Source organism: Calonectris borealis, chromosome 1, assembly GCF_964195595.1.
Source record: "Calonectris borealis chromosome 1, bCalBor7.hap1.2, whole genome shotgun sequence".
Classification (NCBI taxonomy): domain Eukaryota; kingdom Metazoa; phylum Chordata; class Aves; order Procellariiformes; family Procellariidae; genus Calonectris; species Calonectris borealis.
The window spans coordinates 201,668,681-201,686,999 of NC_134312.1; the positions used below are offsets into that span (position 1 = coordinate 201,668,681).

At 35.3% G+C, this 18,319-nt stretch overlaps 1 protein-coding gene across 3 annotated transcripts in view; it reads left to right on the plus strand.

Annotated features, from left to right (window-relative positions):
• The window catches only part of RDX (radixin), a 42,213-nt gene extending 24,159 nt beyond the window's left edge, over positions 1–18,054 (plus strand). Inside the window, exons 2-13 of one of the 3 annotated variants that reach the window (XM_075140011.1) lie at positions 83–178; positions 550–587; positions 2,303–2,577; positions 6,404–6,487; positions 6,945–7,091; positions 8,529–8,625; positions 9,294–9,457; positions 10,102–10,232; positions 12,386–12,546; positions 13,513–13,605; positions 14,454–14,696; positions 15,677–18,054. In XM_075140011.1, the coding sequence (XP_074996112.1) occupies positions 6,480–6,487; positions 6,945–7,091; positions 8,529–8,625; positions 9,294–9,457; positions 10,102–10,232; positions 12,386–12,546; positions 13,513–13,605; positions 14,454–14,696; positions 15,677–15,841 (1,209 nt within the window). In that variant the 5' untranslated portion in view covers positions 83–178; positions 550–587; positions 2,303–2,577; positions 6,404–6,479 and the 3' untranslated portion in view covers positions 15,842–18,054. The remainder of the gene's footprint in view (positions 1–82; positions 179–549; positions 588–2,302; positions 2,578–6,403; positions 6,488–6,944; positions 7,092–8,528; positions 8,626–9,293; positions 9,458–10,101; positions 10,233–12,385; positions 12,547–13,512; positions 13,606–14,453; positions 14,697–15,676) is intronic. The other 2 variants (XM_075140008.1, XM_075140010.1) reach the window with 2 other exon arrangements.
• The last annotated feature ends 265 nt before the right edge of the window (positions 18,055–18,319 follow it).

An 18,319-nucleotide genomic window follows, 5' to 3' on the forward strand; every position in this document is an offset into this window, starting at 1 on the left:
TGAGATGGTTTCTGTAGCTTAATTACCATTAAAAAAATCCTGTTGTAGTGATTACTCATGATTATGGATCATTTATCTTTAGGTGGTAAAAACTGTTGGTCTTCGTGAAGTCTGGTTTTTTGGGCTACAGTATGTGGACAGCAAAGGCTACTCAACTTGGCTGAAGCTAAATAAAAAGGTAACAATTCCTTAATATTTAGGCAAGTGTACAGTTTGAAATATACTTTTATAAGGCTTGCTATTTTAATGTTGTAGGTGAGATATAGCTGGCTTCAATTTTGTTGAAAAGTTGCTTTTCATTTGCTTTAAATGATAAAATGCAGTGTTAAGTTTGGTTAGTTATAAAAGAATATGTACAGCTGCATCAACATTTGAAAAGGAGATGATGTTTCCTGCATTTCCAGTACCATGATGATGCATGCATTAGGAAAACTTAAATTCATATGATTGTCCTGTTTTCATGTAGCAAAATATAATAGAATAAATGTTCTATTTAGGTATCTAATAGGTAGATTGTAGGATAATTTTTGTTTTGTTTTTCCCCAACAGCACTAAACACCTTGTATCTCCCAGCTATTGGGAACCAGGTCATTTTACTTTAAATTCTATTTATGAGTTTGAATGGTCACTTTTTATTTTAATAATGGCTGACAGGTTATTAATGGCACTGTTTAGAATAAAGAGATTTTTTTTGAGTTCAACTTAATCAACAATACTTTTTTATCCTCAATATTAAGAGGTAAATTAGGAGGTTTTTAGGAGCAAATCCCACTGTCTGCATTTATATAATCTTTCCTTCTCCTCTGTGGTAAATCCAGCGAGTTAAACCTGCTAACCACCAAAGCTGTCTCCTAGAATTTCATATGTGTCTTGTTTCATACGCAATAAAAGTTGTAGTGCTACAACTATTTTGTTAGCCCTAGTGGCTTGCCTCCAGTGGTTGGAGACTACAGGATTTGGTGCATCATTTGTGAAAAATACAGAAGACATGGCTCTATGAAAGTCTTTAGCAAGTTAAGTTGCTGGTGCAGTTCAGGAGCAGCAAGGGTGTGCTAACTTCTTTGACTAGGGCAGTTATCTATCCTTTTTTTTTTTTAAAAGCTTGTAACATTTGATTCTTAAATGCATCAAACTGGCTCTAACTTGTAAGTTATTATTTAAATATTTGTGCTAAATACAGATAAGAGCTGATAAATCACAGAATAGATGTGCAAGTTTTTTTTTTTATGGCAAGGTTTTATTATGGCAATGTACAACAATTATGTACAACTAATGGTTCACTGGTGAGATTAAAGTGAAATACTGTATATGTAAATCAGAAGTAGATAGACAAGAATGAAAAGCGAGCAAAACTTTTAAAATTAACATCTGAAATGTTGAATATAGTACTTATGCTGCCTTATGTACGTGGTTAAATGATTGCATTATATTTAGTTTTTGATACTACCTACAAGTCAAGCAAACAGGCGCATCATTTCATGCGTAGTGAAGAAGTTCTAGAGGGACTACTAGTGCACATAAATGTGTAATAAAGTGCTTGAGGAATTAGGATGTATGAGATTTATTTTATTATGAATATACCTTTTAACAATCACTGTATTATTTGATGTTAAAATAAGTTTAATTTTGAATGTGTTTGCTTTAGTCATAATCAGTGCTGAAAGCTGAGCCCAAATGAAAAAGAAAATTCTACATAAAAATGAGGTTTTGTTGAAATTTGAAGTAGACGCTTACTTAAAACTTAAGATGACCACATCTGATCTCTTCACAGAAATCATGATTATAAGGCTTATCCATTCTAGAAAAATAATGTCATTAATGGACTTATGGTTTTTTGCATAGGAACATGTATTTAGTTCAATAGTTCAAAGACTTATAAAAGAATCCAACTGTACACTTACATTGAAGAAATGTGCTGTAGTTCTTGCTAAAGAAACCATGTTAAACCCTAAATTGTTACTTCTTGCAATTCATCCTTGGATATAGTTTTGATTTTTTTTTTAATATGTATTACAACGTCTTTTTTTCCAGATCTTTTTTGTGATAAATACAAATTCACACAAGCCTACAAAAAAACTCTTAAACAGCCTTTGAGTAGTATTTCAAAATTGTCTGATTTATCCAAATTGTGTACTTGATTCAGTGCCATGTGAACCTTTAGTAAGTTCCACAATGGGCTTTCAGGAAGCACTGGATTTCAGTGTAGAGGAGCTAAAGAGTTCATTACTACTGAGTTAATTATATTTAATACACCATTTAGTCCTCTCTCTATTTTTTTTTTTTCTTTATTCCTTTCTTTCAGGTAACACAGCAAGATGTAAGGAAAGAAAATCCTTTGCAGTTTAAGTTCAGGGCCAAGTTTTTTCCAGAGGATGTATCTGAAGAATTAATTCAGGAAATAACTCAGAGACTTTTCTTCTTGCAAGTCAAAGAAGCGATCTTAAATGATGAAATATATTGCCCACCAGAAACTGCAGTTCTTCTGGCTTCTTATGCTGTCCAGTCCAAGTATGGAGATTACAGTAAGGAGATACATAAACTAGGCTACCTAGCCAATGACAGACTTCTCCCTCAGCGGTGAGTGAAACTGTTTTTGCATCATCTGCTGCATAAAACTTGATTACAGCACATTTTTTATAATTAAAATATTAAGTGATAATGTGCATTTAATGGTGGCTTTCTTAAGAGTGCAGGTTTTGCTAGTAAAATTTAGAGATCCTAATTTAGACTCTAAATAACAAAGAAGTATCATAACCATGGGTTTCCTGAGACCTATTTCCTGTCCCGTTCACAACCATCTGCACAGATTTAGTTGAACAAATTTCCAAAGTACTCCAAAATGACCTAATCTTCCTGGAGGCTTGCTTCTGCTATATCAAAATAAAAATACTCTAATATAGGAGTCACTAAGATTCATTTGATACTACTCCTTTTCTTCAGTTCTTGATGTTTTTGTACACTTAAATGATGATAATTTCCTGAAAATAATTACAAAGTGTATTACAAATAAAATATATTGCAGAAAAATGCTAGCCTGGGCAGAAAATTTAGAAATGAAATTGTTGCCATTGCTGCATAAACTCTTTTGTATCAGTCACTCATCTAAGTTTAGGAAAAGTAAGCACGAAGATTATGGTTCTGTTTCTTTATGCATCTGAAACCATGCTCCTGGCATGTATTGGCAGCAAGAGGAGCATTGCAGCACAAATGTACAAAGTTAGACAATTTGGTTAGTGTAGATGAATCCATAGTGATGTATTGGGGACGAATGTGTGCTTACTAAATATGTAACATTAATGCATCTTCAAAGAAATGAGAGCTGTGGAATAATTTGAGGCTTCTTTAAAAGTCATACAGTTTGTCTCTGGTTTGAAAACTAAAAGTGGAAACTCACTTGTTAGTGTCACTAAGCTTGAGAATTTTCTGGCAAGCAAAAAAGCATTTCAAAGGGTTCTGGTGAAGTATTGAAAGAAATATTTCTGAAAATGTTTCAGATTTTTAAAAATCCTGGCTAAGGGTTTGGTTTTGGCTGTTTATTTCCTTCTTGTGACAGTGAAGTCTATACCTCTTTCTAAAAAATATCCTTTGTTAGGAAGGCAGGGAGATGTAGAACCAGTAAAACTGTCATTACTGAATATGTTAGTTCACAAATCTTGGGTTTTGCTCAGTTATGATGACAACCTGTGAACACTGGAGTGCTTGTGTACGACACAAACTCAAATACTTAAGATGCTCCTTTTCAGTAGACAAATGTTCAGATGATTTTCCATATGCTTTCAACCAGTCGTGTGCCAGTCTGCACTGAGTGAGCGCATAGCTGTTGTATTCATTCTAACACAATTATTCCTGTTTTGCCTCCTGTCACCAGGAGATTTGCCAGAAAACTAACAAGTACATCATAAAAATACTTCAGAACAATAGACAATGTAATGTCAAAAATACTTACTTGCTTCCCAAAGCTTTGCAAAATTTTACTGAAAAAGGTGAGAAGATTTGCAGTTCCCATTAATTAGAGTCTTAATGTTCACCTGTCAAAACTACTGCGTATTTCTTGGCTCAAAACTCTGAGCTGGATAGCAACAAGGCATCAAGTCCTTGCTGAGATATTCTGCTGCAACAGTCCTTACATATCTGCTAGTGATGTTTCATCAGTAGCATGTGAAGAGAGAAGGGTGGGGACCAAATGATGAGATGGCTATCGCCAAAGCATTGCCAGCTTTGAGGATATCATAGAAACACAGAATCATTTGAGGTTGGAAGGGGAGCTCTGAAGATCATCTAGTCCAGCCCCCCTACTCAAAGTAGAGTTATTTAAAGAGGTGGTTGATGCCCCATGCCGGTCAGTCATTTGGACAATGCCCTTAACTTTTGGTCAGCCCTGAAGTGGTCAGGTAGTTGGACTAGATGATCATTGGAGGTCCCTTCCAACTGAAATATTCTATTCTAATTACAGCAGGTTTCTCAAGGCCTTTTCCATTTGGGTTTTGAATGTTCCCAAGGATGGACACACTGCAACCTCTTTGGGCAACCTGTTCTAGTGTTTGACCACCTTCACAGTAAAGAAATAAAAAATTGTGTTCAAGTGTATTTCACTTGTGCCCGTTGCCTTGTGTCTTTCAATTCAAATTCAATTCAAAAAGAGGAACGTGCAAAGAATTTCTGTAGAAGTAGAAATTTAACTTAATTTGGAAAGCCCAAGAAAGCACAAGTCACAATGAGGGTGACTGAGTGCTGGCACAGGTTGCCTGGAGAGCTTGTGAAGTCTCCCTCCTTAGAGATACTCAAAAGCTGTCTAGACTTGGTCCTGGGTGACTGGCTGTAGATGACCCTGCTTGAGCAGGGGGGTGGACAAGATGACCTTCAGAGGTCCCTTCCAACTTCAACCATTCTTTGATTCTGCGAAGAACAGCTTGGGAGCAGGACTTTTCTTTTCAGATGGGCACTTGTGTGACATAATCCTAGGATCATGTATTTTGCAATATTCTATTTTGTCCTTTATTTTTTTGATTGTTAGCTTCGTTATACTGCTATGAAAGCTTTTGAACATTTTGTGAATATCTGCTGGAGGAGTAGAAGAAATAATGGTGGAAAGCAGCTCACAATGTTAATATCACAATGTAAAAATCAGGCCTGATTTAATTACAGAACTTCTTTAATAAATTAACATTGTCCTAGAAGACTTAGAATGAATTTTTTTATGTAATAGAAACTTGTAAATGATTGTCAGGATGCTTTTAGATTATTAGAGCCAAAGCAGGCTTTGTGCATTCTGTAACAGGCTCTGTAAGTATTATATTTAGGGCTTATACTTAATATTCAAGGCTAAAGATGAGAAAACAAGCAAGCAAAAAGGATGTCTTGTCATTGCATGTTCTTGTATCATTTAGCTGTGAACATGTCAGCTTTGTGCAGGTGCAGAAACTAAAACCTCTGCCTTAGTTTTGAGAAGGAAAGCCTGTTGATAGGGATGCACACTAAGCAAATCAAAATGTGATGTGACTCCCACTGAAAAGTGCACTTCACTAGATATGGGGCAGAGTAGCAAATCAAGTGACAGAGATCCTATAACAGAAGAAACACTGCATTAGTATCTTCTGCGTCACTCAATCTATTCCTTATTGAACTTTGCTAAAAATAGTAGTAAATCTTTACTTTCCTGAGTAAAGAGAAAGGAAGGAAAACAATTGTTCTGATTTCTTTAGTAAGATTATTTTGCAGTCTTTTTTTTTTTTTAAATTGTCCTTTAAAATAATTTCTCTAGGAATGCTTTAAATGCTAGGTGCATGGAATAAAAGCATAATAGTTACCATACGCATTTGATTTCTTACTGCAGTACTACATTAAAAGTTCTAGTAGGTCAAAACATAATTCCATCATTGCAGCCTGCTGTAGATAAACCTCAAATAGTTTTCTGAAATTGCTTCACTACTGATTTTATTTATAAAAAAACAAAACAAAACCCTAACAAACTAGTCTTAATGTGTTACTTTTTCTTTCAAACAACAGCAGAATGAAAGCTTGACTGTATCTGTGCATACCTAGAGATGGATTTGCAGCATTGTTTTGTGTGGATTTTATAGGTCTGCATTTTCAGGTGCTCCAAACATTACGTTCTATGACTTTACTGAAAGTTGAGATGTGCCATGGTGTGACTTCTATATTACAAAAAGTGTAGAATACCATGAAAGAATAAGTGATTTCGCACTATTTTAAAAGTGTATTTGTTGAAATACAAAGTTTCTGTATCTGTTTGGGTTAAAAAGATGAGCAGTGTATAGGAAGTCATGTTTAAGTTTAGTCAATTAAAGTGTATGTTATGCTGTGTAACCAAACTTATTTTTATGACTTCAGGAGATTAAATTGATTGTCAGTGTCATTTAATAGCAACAACTTCTATTCACAGTGTATTAGAACAGCACAAACTGACAAAAGAACAGTGGGAAGAAAGAATACAGAACTGGCATGAAGAGCACAGGGGGATGTTAAGGTAATTACTTAGAAAATGTTCTAAGACCTTTAAGGTTTTTTTTGTTATTATTATTAGGATGTATTTTGGGAGACGTTATATTTGTTTGGAAACTGCTTTCTTTTATTCTGACCAGGGTAGGCAGTTATCAAAAACTTCCATGAAAGCTGCAGTGAGGGTTGAGTTTGCAGTTAGGTTACCTACATGATTCCTCGTAAGATTGTCGAGTGTCTTAGTCCACAGTTCCCTGCCTCTAAAATATACTTACTATTTCCTTAGCTCATGGGGTGAAAAGACAAAGAGTGGTGATTCAACTATACTTGGGTATCAGGGTGTAGAGCTCTACAAGTATCTGAATCAACGTACACATGAATTTCAAAGGAGAGAGATTTAATTCCTAACTAAATTGTACACTAATTAGTTTTTCTGCTGTACTTTTGATTTGTCTACACTATGACATTTTTTCTTCTTTCATCAGGGAAGATTCTATGATGGAATACCTTAAGATAGCACAAGACTTGGAAATGTATGGAGTCAACTATTTTGAAATAAAGAATAAAAAAGGAACTGAATTGTGGCTAGGAGTTGATGCTTTGGGTCTGAATATTTATGAGCATGATGATAAGTAAGTGGCTAATATTCATTTTGCAGTTCTGTCCTAGGAGATCCTATCTGAGATTGTACAAAACCCATCTTATTATGTGTTCAATAACATCTAGCAAAACAAGTTCTCAAAGACTTTCTGATTTATGTAAAAGATAGAGAAAGAGAGATAGACATTAACCGCTGGAATATTTGAATTTTAAAGATTAGGGATGCAAAAGAAGGGAAAGGAAGAGCAGTTCTATGTAAACTTAAATTTACGTGCTTAATATGGATGTATGATAGCCAGACCATCTTAATATGGTTTCTTTCTGTACTTTTCACTCCCTCAAGACTTTCTCTTCACTCGGGATGAAAAGGACATTGAGAAGCTGAGCAATATATTTAATGAGAAACATTTTGTAAGAGCAGTGACTAGCATTATAACTGTTAGAGCATGAAGAACTTTGGTATCTAAAAGTGAAACCTTTTAGACATCAAAGAAAATAGATGAATCTTATGTCCTGATAAAGAGATCAAAGATTCTGTCCTACTTGAAAAGGGATAAAGCTGAAATGTACAAAATTTGAAGAATCTGAAAACAGAACAACAGACTTAGTCTATTGTTTCTTACCAAGCACTTGTTAGTAGTATCCGATGTCAAAAGTCCTTTCACAGCTATTTGAATTTAAATGCGACATGTCAAACACTAGATAACAGCTGTCAACTGAGCTGAAATGTAATGCTTTTCAATGTATATGCCCTGTAACAAAATTCTGTAAGCCTTAATTGCCGTTAGATGGCAATATAACTCCTGAAAGAAGGAAATATTCAGAAAATGTACAGATGAGATTGAACGGTCAACCAATTTTTGGTATTCTTTAACTCCTGATAGTTAGCAATCAAATACTTAAACGTTTTCTAATGCTTGTAATTAAGATAATATAAATTGAAAAAACTTTCTGTGCTCATGGAGAAAAATATTTACAGTTACGCAGTTGGTGCATAACATTGTAATGGTTTCTGAACTGAATTTATTTTACTTAAGATGCAAGGGAAGTAAATTTAACTTGAACTTTGGAAATGTAAGAACACATATTTAACATCTGAGTTAAACCAAAGCACAACATTGCTGAAGGCTAATTTAATTCCAGTCTTTAGGATTATCAATAGTTTATAAAGAATCAGTATATGATTGTGATGTTTAGCATCTATTTAATGATAGTAGAATGTCACAAAAGAAATTTCTAAATTCCTTCTGTTAAAGTGCCATGTAATTTATTCATTATGTAATTTATTCATTTGATGGAATAATGTGTAAAAAGAAAAAAAAAGTCCACCAAAATATTCTTGAACTGTTCTTACGTTTTGTAAATGTAATTAAGTGTGATAGTGAAAATGGTATGGAGTTAAGAACTTAGTGGACATAAATAAAATGCACATCTTTGCTGCTTCTAATGAGAATTTTTTCTCTTTGAAGACTGACACCCAAGATTGGTTTTCCTTGGAGTGAAATAAGAAACATCTCTTTTAATGACAAAAAATTTGTCATAAAGCCAATTGACAAAAAGGCCCCTGTAAGTATTGTGTAGAATAGTATGCCTTTGTATATGAAGAAATTTAAGCCTACAGGGACTTCCTCTGACATTATGGCATGAGTAAATATTTTGTGACATTTGTTATTCTTATTGGTAGAATAGTGAGTAATCAAAGGGAAATTTTGATTTTGAAGTATGGTATGTTTATTTTCTCTCTTTTCATTCTGGTTGATACTCTTAAGATTCCTTTGTTTGTTTGTTTTTGTTTTAATTTAAGTCAACTAATATTTTGTGATGTGTTGAAAAGCTACAGTGTAAGATGCTAAATTCTCTGCCCGCCCACCTCTGTTTTTCTTTTTTTTGTATTACAGCAGCACATTTCATGAGTCTTTCTAGGTCAAAACTCTTCAGTTAACTAACTTACGAAATAGAGTAGAGAATTGTCTCGCTTTTTTAGAAGTTTAAATAAATAGTTTTGTGTGAAATAGCTAACCTCTACATGGAGGAATCCAGGTGTCATTTTGAATTTATCTTGCAAGTTCCTTACAGTAACTAGATTTATAGATTATGGTGTTGGATTGCTCAGAGGATGAATGTCAAAATACTTGTAGGTTTAAATTTAACAAATGCAAACATGCAGTAATGCTTTGAGTCTTGTCACAACTGTATTTTTAGAGTAATGGATATGCTGCAATTATTTTTGCTAGGATTTTGTTTTTTATGCACCCCGTCTGAGAATTAATAAGCGAATTTTGGCACTGTGTATGGGAAATCATGAATTGTACATGAGGAGGAGGAAACCTGATACAATTGAAGTGCAGCAGATGAAGGCCCAAGCTAGAGAGGAGAAACATCAGAAACAATTGGAAAGGTAATTAACAAACTTCCATGAAACAGAAAAAAATTCTTCTACCCTTTTAAGAAACGTCACAGAATATCAGACAACTTAGCATTCTAGAAAAGAGAGAGCTGCTTTTCTTTCTGTAATATGTAAGCAGTTTTGTGTATTGGCATGGCTCACCTGTCTTAAGAGAAAGCTGTATCTTTTTTGAGCTTTCAGCATAGAAATAGTAGCTGTGTCGTTGTTTCTCATTGTGTTGTTGTGAAACAGTCTGAACTCTCTGTTTGATTCTTATGGACTTTTATGCTCTACAGGAGAACCTTGAAAGCAAGTTCAGTGAAGAATGTCATGACTTACCTTTTGTATATTTATAAAATACTGTTGCCATTTCTAGCCCAGGTGAAACATCACCTATGTCTAAAATGCAAGTATAATTGTGGATTTACCTGGATGAAACACAACCAAGCCTGCTAATCAGTTCTGTTCATAAATTGTTTTTCTGTACAGTATTTTGAAACAGAAGCTTGGTGGTTCTTGCATTGTAAACTGAATTTGAAACATCTAAAACTATGTGCTTCTCTACCAGCTGAGTAAACTGAAAAATAGGCTACCAGCATCCTTAGAGTAGAACTTAATTTGTTTGAGGTTAAAAAAACCTTTTACTTTTTTTTTAGGGCACAATTAGAAAATGAGAAGAAGAAAAGGGAGATAGCAGAAAAGGAAAAGGAAAGAATAGAGCGTGAAAAGGAAGAATTAATGGAACGCTTAAGACAAATTGAGGAACAAACGATGAAAGCTCAGAAAGGTGAGTTCTTACTGGTCCTGGATTCCTTATACCTGATGACAATGTTTAGTTCAGTTGAGTAGTTCAGTTCCACAATTCTCTTGGGGGGTGTGTGTGTGGGTTTTTTGTTTGTTTTGTTTTTTTAAATTTATTTTATTAATAAAACCAAGAATTTAGTGATGTATTATTTAATTTAAGAAGAGAGATTCTTTTTCAATGTTAAGAGTTAAAAGATGGTGTGTGTACATATGTAATTACAAATGTTATTTGTAATAAAAACCAATTCCTAATATAGCAAAAGTTTCAATTTTCTTTAATAAAAAGGAAATTAATGTATACACAGTTCAACTTAGAATTATGAAATGCTTAGTGCTGAAAACCTGGAGTTGGAGGGAGCAGGGAAATTAGAGAGGAAAATTCAAAGTACTTCCTCTAGGATTTTGTTGAATTTAGCTTTTCATTTGGAAATTCCTTGTTGCTTCATTTTCCTATTCCCTTGTAGGATGTGAGAATTTTAAAATTAAAATCTTGTCAGATTTTAGTGAATAAACGTAGTTTCACCAATCACAGTTCTTTGTGTTGTGAACCACCCTGCAGAGTCCCTGCTTCCACTACTTCCCAGTCCCTCCTCTCCGTGTTCTTTTTTTGCTTCAGGTTTGCTTCACATTCATAATAGTTCTGTTCCTCTCTTCTGTTTATAACTGTTGGCTTCAGTCACCATAGGTAGAATCACTGACGAAATCTATGCAAATAAATTACATATGCCTGGCACTGTTCTCTAGCTCTATCCCTGTATTTTTCAGTCTTTCAATGCAGAACAGGTTGGACACATCCAGACAGGTAACACGTGAACTGTGCCATGGAATTGTTTAAGGGAGAGCTATTTAGCCCAGGACAAAGCAATGTCAGGGTGATTCTGAAGGTTTAACAATGTACATTTTCTCGTAACTTTTGTAAGCAATATAGCCTAACTTCTTATGCAATACATAATGTTCATGTGTTGCTGGTCTTTTTAGCCTTCTATTCACATATGGAAAAGTGTTTATATAAATGGTGCCTGCGTTCTGTAGTCGACTTGGTAGTTAAGTGTTGTCCGTCTTCATGGGAAGATTTTTTGAGTAGTGTGTTTAAATGTTTATGCATTTTATTTAATTTTCTAAGTACTGCATTTGTCCATATACTTGTAATGCTGTTCATTTCATTTTATAACTGAAGCAGTAGGTCTGGGAAACCAACTGCAGAATATTGATTACATGAGACCTACAAGTGCAAAGATTAAGCATGTGTCAGCATACCTGGGGAGGTGCTTTTGTAGTATTAAAGCATATTGTGAAGGGCAAATGGATTGTCCAATAACTGAGAAGTTGTTTAGGTTTTCTGGTGGAGGAATCTATGGCAGCTATGCCTAGACAAAAACATAGTGAAAATTTTATCATCAGAATCAGCAAGGAGCTTCAGAAAGACTTTTTTCATAGTCACTTCATTTTGCACATCAGAAGAGTGTATTTTGCCTGTGCAAATCTTATCTTCCAGTACTGGTAGATTATTACTTCTTCCTATTTCACTGAGAATTCTATCCTTTAGATTGCAGTATTTTGCTAACCAGGCAGCTAGACAACTATTATCCCTCCCTTGATTTAAAATTTTCCTGTTTACACCTTTTTGGCTCAGTTCTATGGAGGATTTTTCTGACCCTTCCAATGGGTCTTAGGTCATTTTGCTGGAGGCACATGCCTAAATTGTCTGTTGCAATTAAAGAATCTTTGTCAGGCATTTCAATAGAGTAGAAGAGTTTTTTGCTTTTTTACTGTAAGAGAGTATGATTTAATGTATACAAAATCTCATCAGCAATAAGAGTGAGGGTGTATGTGCATGTATGTGTACATATATTTGAGTGTTTCATTTTATCAGTGAGGTGACAATTTTCTGAAACAGTGGGCTGTCAGAACTGTCAGGTGAGATGAAGTATATCCAAAGTATGTCTTAAGAAGGGCAAAAAAAATCAGACATGGAGCATAGCTTCAGGTAACACGCTCAACAGCTTGAGGTAGCCTTGTAAATCTTTGTCAGCTTTCTAGGTTATTTTATTTTGAGCATGTTACAGCTGTTATCTGTGTTACATATGAGGAAGAGGTAGGCAGTGATATCTTGTCTGCAAACTTTCCTTTCGGCAGAGCTAGAGGAACAGACTAGAAGAGCTCTAGAACTGGATCAAGAACGAAAGCGTGCAAAAGAGGAAGCAGAGCGCCTGGAAAAAGAGCGTCGAGCAGCTGAAGAAGCTAAAGCTGCTCTAGCCAAGCAGGCAGCTGATCAAATGAAGAACCAGGAGCAGCTAGTAAGAAGCTTTAACCCTATTTTGAAACAAATTGAAAAAGATAGTTGAAAATTTAGCCTTTATTCTTGGTTATATCTATTTTGTCAAATGGACAAGTACGTTGAAACAGATAAAAGTATGTGAAATACCATTACAGACTGTTGTGGGAGCTTTCTTAGAAAACTACATTAGATTTGCCACTACTTGCAAGAAAAAAATAAAAGTCTGGGGCTGTAGGAAATTAAACCATGAAGTAGACATTTCAGACTGACAACACCCACTACGTTCTCTTTCTAAAGTGTCAGGCTTATCCAGCTTGAGAACAAGAGTAGCTTCCTTTTGCAGTCCACTGGGAAGCCTGTTCTCTGAAGCGGGTCTGTTCTGAAGCTTGATGGTGGTGGTGGGGAGTTGGTGACACTGTGGGGGTTTTTTTTTGTTTGGTTGGTTTGGTTTTTTGTTGGTTTTTTTCCCCTCTGTTTCCAACATTTACAGTATCTTCTCACATTCTGTGCTAGACTACTTCTAATTCAAGATTTGTGCATAATAACTGAGAAAGGCACGAAAATAGTAGAAGAAATGATTTCTCAACTCTAAAACAGCTTTTGATCTTCTGGAAACTTAGCACACAATTCTGAAGGCAAGATTTAGTTAGCTTAATAGTACTGAGATTATGATCCAGAATCATAATCTTATTGGTGGAACCATTAAAGTTGTGTTAAACTGAAACAGCCCCAAACGCTAATTTGTAACTACAGCTCACTCTTTCCCAGCAAGCTTTGGAAGTGCAGAAGATAAATATTTTTTTCTGGACTTACTGATTCATTCTCTCTGACACGTATGCTTAAAATTTCTATTTTTAGCAGAGAGTGATGGATGGTAACTAACTCTTTTCAAGTCAGATCACAGCAAAGACTCTGCTTTCTTCCACTGCAGAGCCAAAATGATACCAAATTAAAACTTCTACTTCATTTTTTTTGTTTGTTTCAGGCAGCAGAACTTGCTGAATTCACTGCTAAGATTGCACTTCTGGAGGAGGCCAAGAAAAAGAAAGAAGAGGAAGCCTCAGAATGGCAGCACAAAGTAATGAGCTCATGCTGTGTGAAGTCAGAACTTCAAAGAAACTAAGGGAGATGAGTGCAGAAATTCCATTGGAAGTCCATGGGATTAAATCTCTCTTTCCCTTAGGCTTCAGAGAAGCCTTTCTTAAAGGTTTTTGTTCTCCAGTCTACTGAAGCCAGCCTATACTTCTATTTAACTAGTTTCTTAATATTAAGTAGTCATGAAGGGAGGGATATTCTCATCACAAAGGTATGGTCAAAAATTTGAAATGGCTTCCTTACGTATGGTGATGAAATAGATTGGAGCTTCATGTTGGAAAAGAAGACACCTCAGGAGGGAGATATATAAAATCATGAGTGGTGGTGAAAAGATGAACCAGAACAATAACAAAGGCACATCAAATGCAACTGGACAATATTAAAGTATTAACAGTATTTCTTCACAAAATCTGTTATTAGCTATGGGATGTGAATACTAATTGTGTGCACAGGTTCAAAAAGTGATTAAACAAATTCTTGTAAGTTCTGGTTGAATATGAAATTCGAAGACATCACCTTTGATTTAGGAAGTCCCTGAGCCTCAAATTTCAGGAGGCTAGGAAAGTTGGAAAGCAATCAGAATGGCTGCCCTATTCTCTCACTCTTCTCTTGTCTACTGCTGGAAATAGCTGGACCTCCGGTACAGCTGGTTTTGAGTCCTATGTTTTTTACCCTGTGTTCTTATTTGACAATTTTCAGTGTGTAAGCTAGTAGTGTCATTTATAAAGGACGGTTTCCATGTGTCTGAAAACATCTCAAATATTTATTTTTATTTTTCTGACTATTCATAAATAATTTTAAAAGATGCTAAGTGCTGTTTACTGTATTTAGGCTTTTGCAGCCCAGGAGGACTTGGAAAAGACCAAAGAAGAACTGAAATCTGTGATGTCTGCTCCTCCTCCACCTCCTCCCCCACCAGTTATTCCTCCAACAGAGAATGAACATGATGAACATGATGAGAACAATGCTGAAGCCAGTGCAGAACTGTCTTCTGATGGTGTCATGAATCACAGGAGCGAGGAAGAACGGGTAACAGAAACACAGAAAAATGAACGCGTTAAGAAACAGCTCCAGGTAATGAAGATTCATAGTTGTATCGACATAATTCAGGCTTTGGGTTTTCATTCTTTGTCAAAAATCTCATTGAAATTACGGTGTGCCAAGTAAACAGCCTTTTTATGATTTACTAGGCTTATTACTGATTTACCAACCAATATAATTCATAGTATTCTAGAAGTGAAATAGGTAGAAAGATTGGATGTAAGATAGTGCTTTATAGCTTAAAAGTATTCATATGTTGTCACATTGGCCAGTAAACATTTCTAATAATTATATGATGTCCAGGACACTGAATGTTAAAACATAATGCTTTCCTTTCTCAATACTGAAGTTCATTAAGTGGTATGAACAGATGCTTGCTTAATAGTATTTGTGTTTGTTTGCAGTCATTCACAGACGTAAATGCAAAAACTGAATTATGCCCATTTTTATTAATTTTATTTCCCTGAAATGGAGCATTTCCTCCTAGACTAGTCTTACCCCTCAAAGTATAATAATCTGTTAGTGGTAGCCCTTTGCCTTGTTATGAAATGTCTTTTTGGGAAGGAAATAAAAGAAATGGAAAGCTGCTGCTTTTTCTGGCAGCAATATCTTAGTAGCATGTATGTGTAATATCCTTTCTGTTTGCCCAATGGCTGAACAGGATCAAAGAGATAAACAAGAACTGTCTTTAGTCAAGCAGAAATTGAAAAAATAAGGTCATTCTCCTGCTTTATTCTGCTGGTCCCTTTCTTCTTGGATGTTATGGTATGAGGCCTTTTTTTTTTTAGTTTGATGCCCATACTTATGTAAGGAAAGAATCCTATGCTCTCCTTCTCTTTCCCTCTGCAGTCTTTCTGATAGACCTCACAACTTGAATTACTGAACAGCACAAGTGTTTCATAGGTTGGCATTCAAGAAATCCTTATCCAAGTTGCAGAGTAGTTGTTATCAGAAATTCCAGAATCATTGAAAGATTAGTCAAAGCACTTAAATGCAAATATTTTATTCAACAGGCTTTAAGTTCTGAGTTGGCTCAAGCCAGAGATGAAACCAAGAAAACACAAAATGATGTCCTTCATGCTGAGAATGTTAAAGCAGGCCGTGATAAGTACAAGACTCTTCGACAAATCCGACAAGGCAATACAAAGCAGCGTATTGATGAGTTTGAAGCAATGTGAGAGCTGTTACTTTGCATATATGTTCCTCGTAAAGCTGAACCACCACCAGAGAAAAAAGCAGGCCTTTGCAGATTTGATGGATTGCACCTCACTTTGCCAAAGCACTTAATACCAGTTTGACTACAGTGGCTAGAAGACAAATTTAGGGGAAGCTATTCAACAGTAAGGCAGTCTGTCATCCCTAGCTTTTCTGGGGGGAGGGTGTGGAGAATGATAGCAGTTTTTTCCCCCATCATGTTTTCAGTTTCAATCTTTCATATTTTTATTTTGGAAACTGATGTGAAGTATATAATGACTGACAAGCATATGTATGCTTAAACATTAAGAAATAGAAAGAAGAACGGAGCTGAACCTAAACTGGATAGGTACTATTTCAGGATTAAGTTTGAAATTACATTTTCCAATGTAGCTACACCATTAAGAGTTTGATGTTGCTGGCATTCAGTTTCGTTTTCTTTTTCTCCCAAGTGAAATTCTCTGGTGTTTCATGTCCTGTCATCATTGATGGTTTTCTTTGCCTACCTGTTCACAAAGGTCTGGATGGCAGGTGGTAGTTCCAGGAAATATTTTAAAATGGAACGCTACCTGTGGGCAGCACGTGGCTGCTGATAGGCTTGAATAAGTATTGCTTTTCCTAGGTGATTCTTTTAGATGCGCAAAATGTTCTAATGCAGCAAAGGGAGAAAAAAATACAAAGCTTCATGTGCTATTTGCTTGTAATTATTTTATTTGCAGTAGGGAGACCTGGACCTTTCTGGCAAGGGAGCATATGAAAACATCAGTCCCAGGGAGGGGACAGTATCCTACCTCACTACTATATACATGATGACTGGTCCTTCAAACACCATGAAAAAACCCGTTTAAATTGTCTATCACCACATAGTGATATCATAGAATGCTAGCAACCCTTACTCCTAGGATTTCGTTTTACTTTAAGATGGATTTATAGTGCTAAATACTGTTTAACTGCCTTTTGTTGAGTTTAAATTGTAAAAGCATCTTGTGTGTTTTAAAGCTGTAACAGGTCACTGGTATACTATCTCCTGGGAGGGGTGTAGAATGTGCGTGTGAGTTAGTTTGGTTTTGGGTTTCCAAATACAAAATGAAAGTTCCCAGAATTGGAGTAAAAGTGTTTGTAGCTTCAGTTTTCAGTGAAGCTAGTATTATAATTGTCATATCTGATGACAGATCATTGTTATTAAGTCCTTTCCCTCTTGAAAAGGAGACCTGCGTTTTTGAGAAATTTGCTTAGAAATTGAACTTTAGAAATAACTTTACAGTTAATGCAGACTGCAGTTATTCCTTCTGTTATAGTACCCTAGTAAATATCTACAGTGGAAGAACCCTGCTTTCTCTGAGGATGGTTCAGCTCTTTTCTGTTTGATATTATGCACTCATAAATTTACACTTATCTATTAAAATTTGCCATTTTATTAAACATTTTTTTCATGCACAATAGGTTTAAATTTCTTATGAACAGTCCAACTAAGTTTTTTTTTATTTTGCGGAGTTAAAGGTTGGCTATGTGGGGTGACATCACGAAAATAAAATAAAGATACATTAATATATTTTTGGTTTGTGGGGCTAAACATATCTGGTTGACCTTGAAGACTGATGTGCAGATGGTGTGCACATGCTTCAAAATGCTGCTTGGTGGAAGTTGGTGTTTCTACTTGCAGTGCATTGTAAGAACAGTTTTTGTTTCACAGGCTTCATACACTGAAGCTTAAGCAAATTTCTGAAGTATTCAAACAGTTTGCCATAGCAGGTGAAATACTGCGCTTCCAGTGAGTTTTCATTTTTCCCTGGAAAGTGTGCACTAACACTGATACATCAGTTTCAGTGTTGGGGAAAAAACACCAGTGAAATTTGCTGTTCATAAATCTATAATATATAGAGTAGGGCTAAATGGATTAGATCCATTTATAAAGCTGTGTGATTGTTTTTTTTTTTTTTCTAAACAACCAGGAGCAACCATTTGTAATATGGATTTTCACAATGAACAAAGTGGTAATAGCTGCTGTCACCAGCAGTTGGGAACACTTACTGGTGCGGAAATACTAAGAATACATTTAATGATTACTTGGTGAAGTAATTTTCCACATGCTTTTTCCTTTAGCATCATGTTTTGTGTTGTACAATTAAGCTACAATTACATCTACTATTTTGGATAACATTCATTGGTTAACAATAAAGAGATACAGTTAATTTCTCTGAGGTCCATTGTTGTTATTTAACGCACTTTTTTTCTGGCAACTTTGCTAAATGCACTGTAATAGCCTTTTTCCAGAGCAGTGTACAAATTTTGACCATCTTTTGTTTTACACTCTGGTCAAAATGAAATTTAAAAAAAAAAAACCACAACATTTTCAAGTTGTATCCCTAGAGAATGGTACTCTGGTTAAGAAATTACCACATACAGTTGGGAGGAAGCACTGGTGATTGTCAATTCAAAACAGGATGTGAATCATCAGAGCA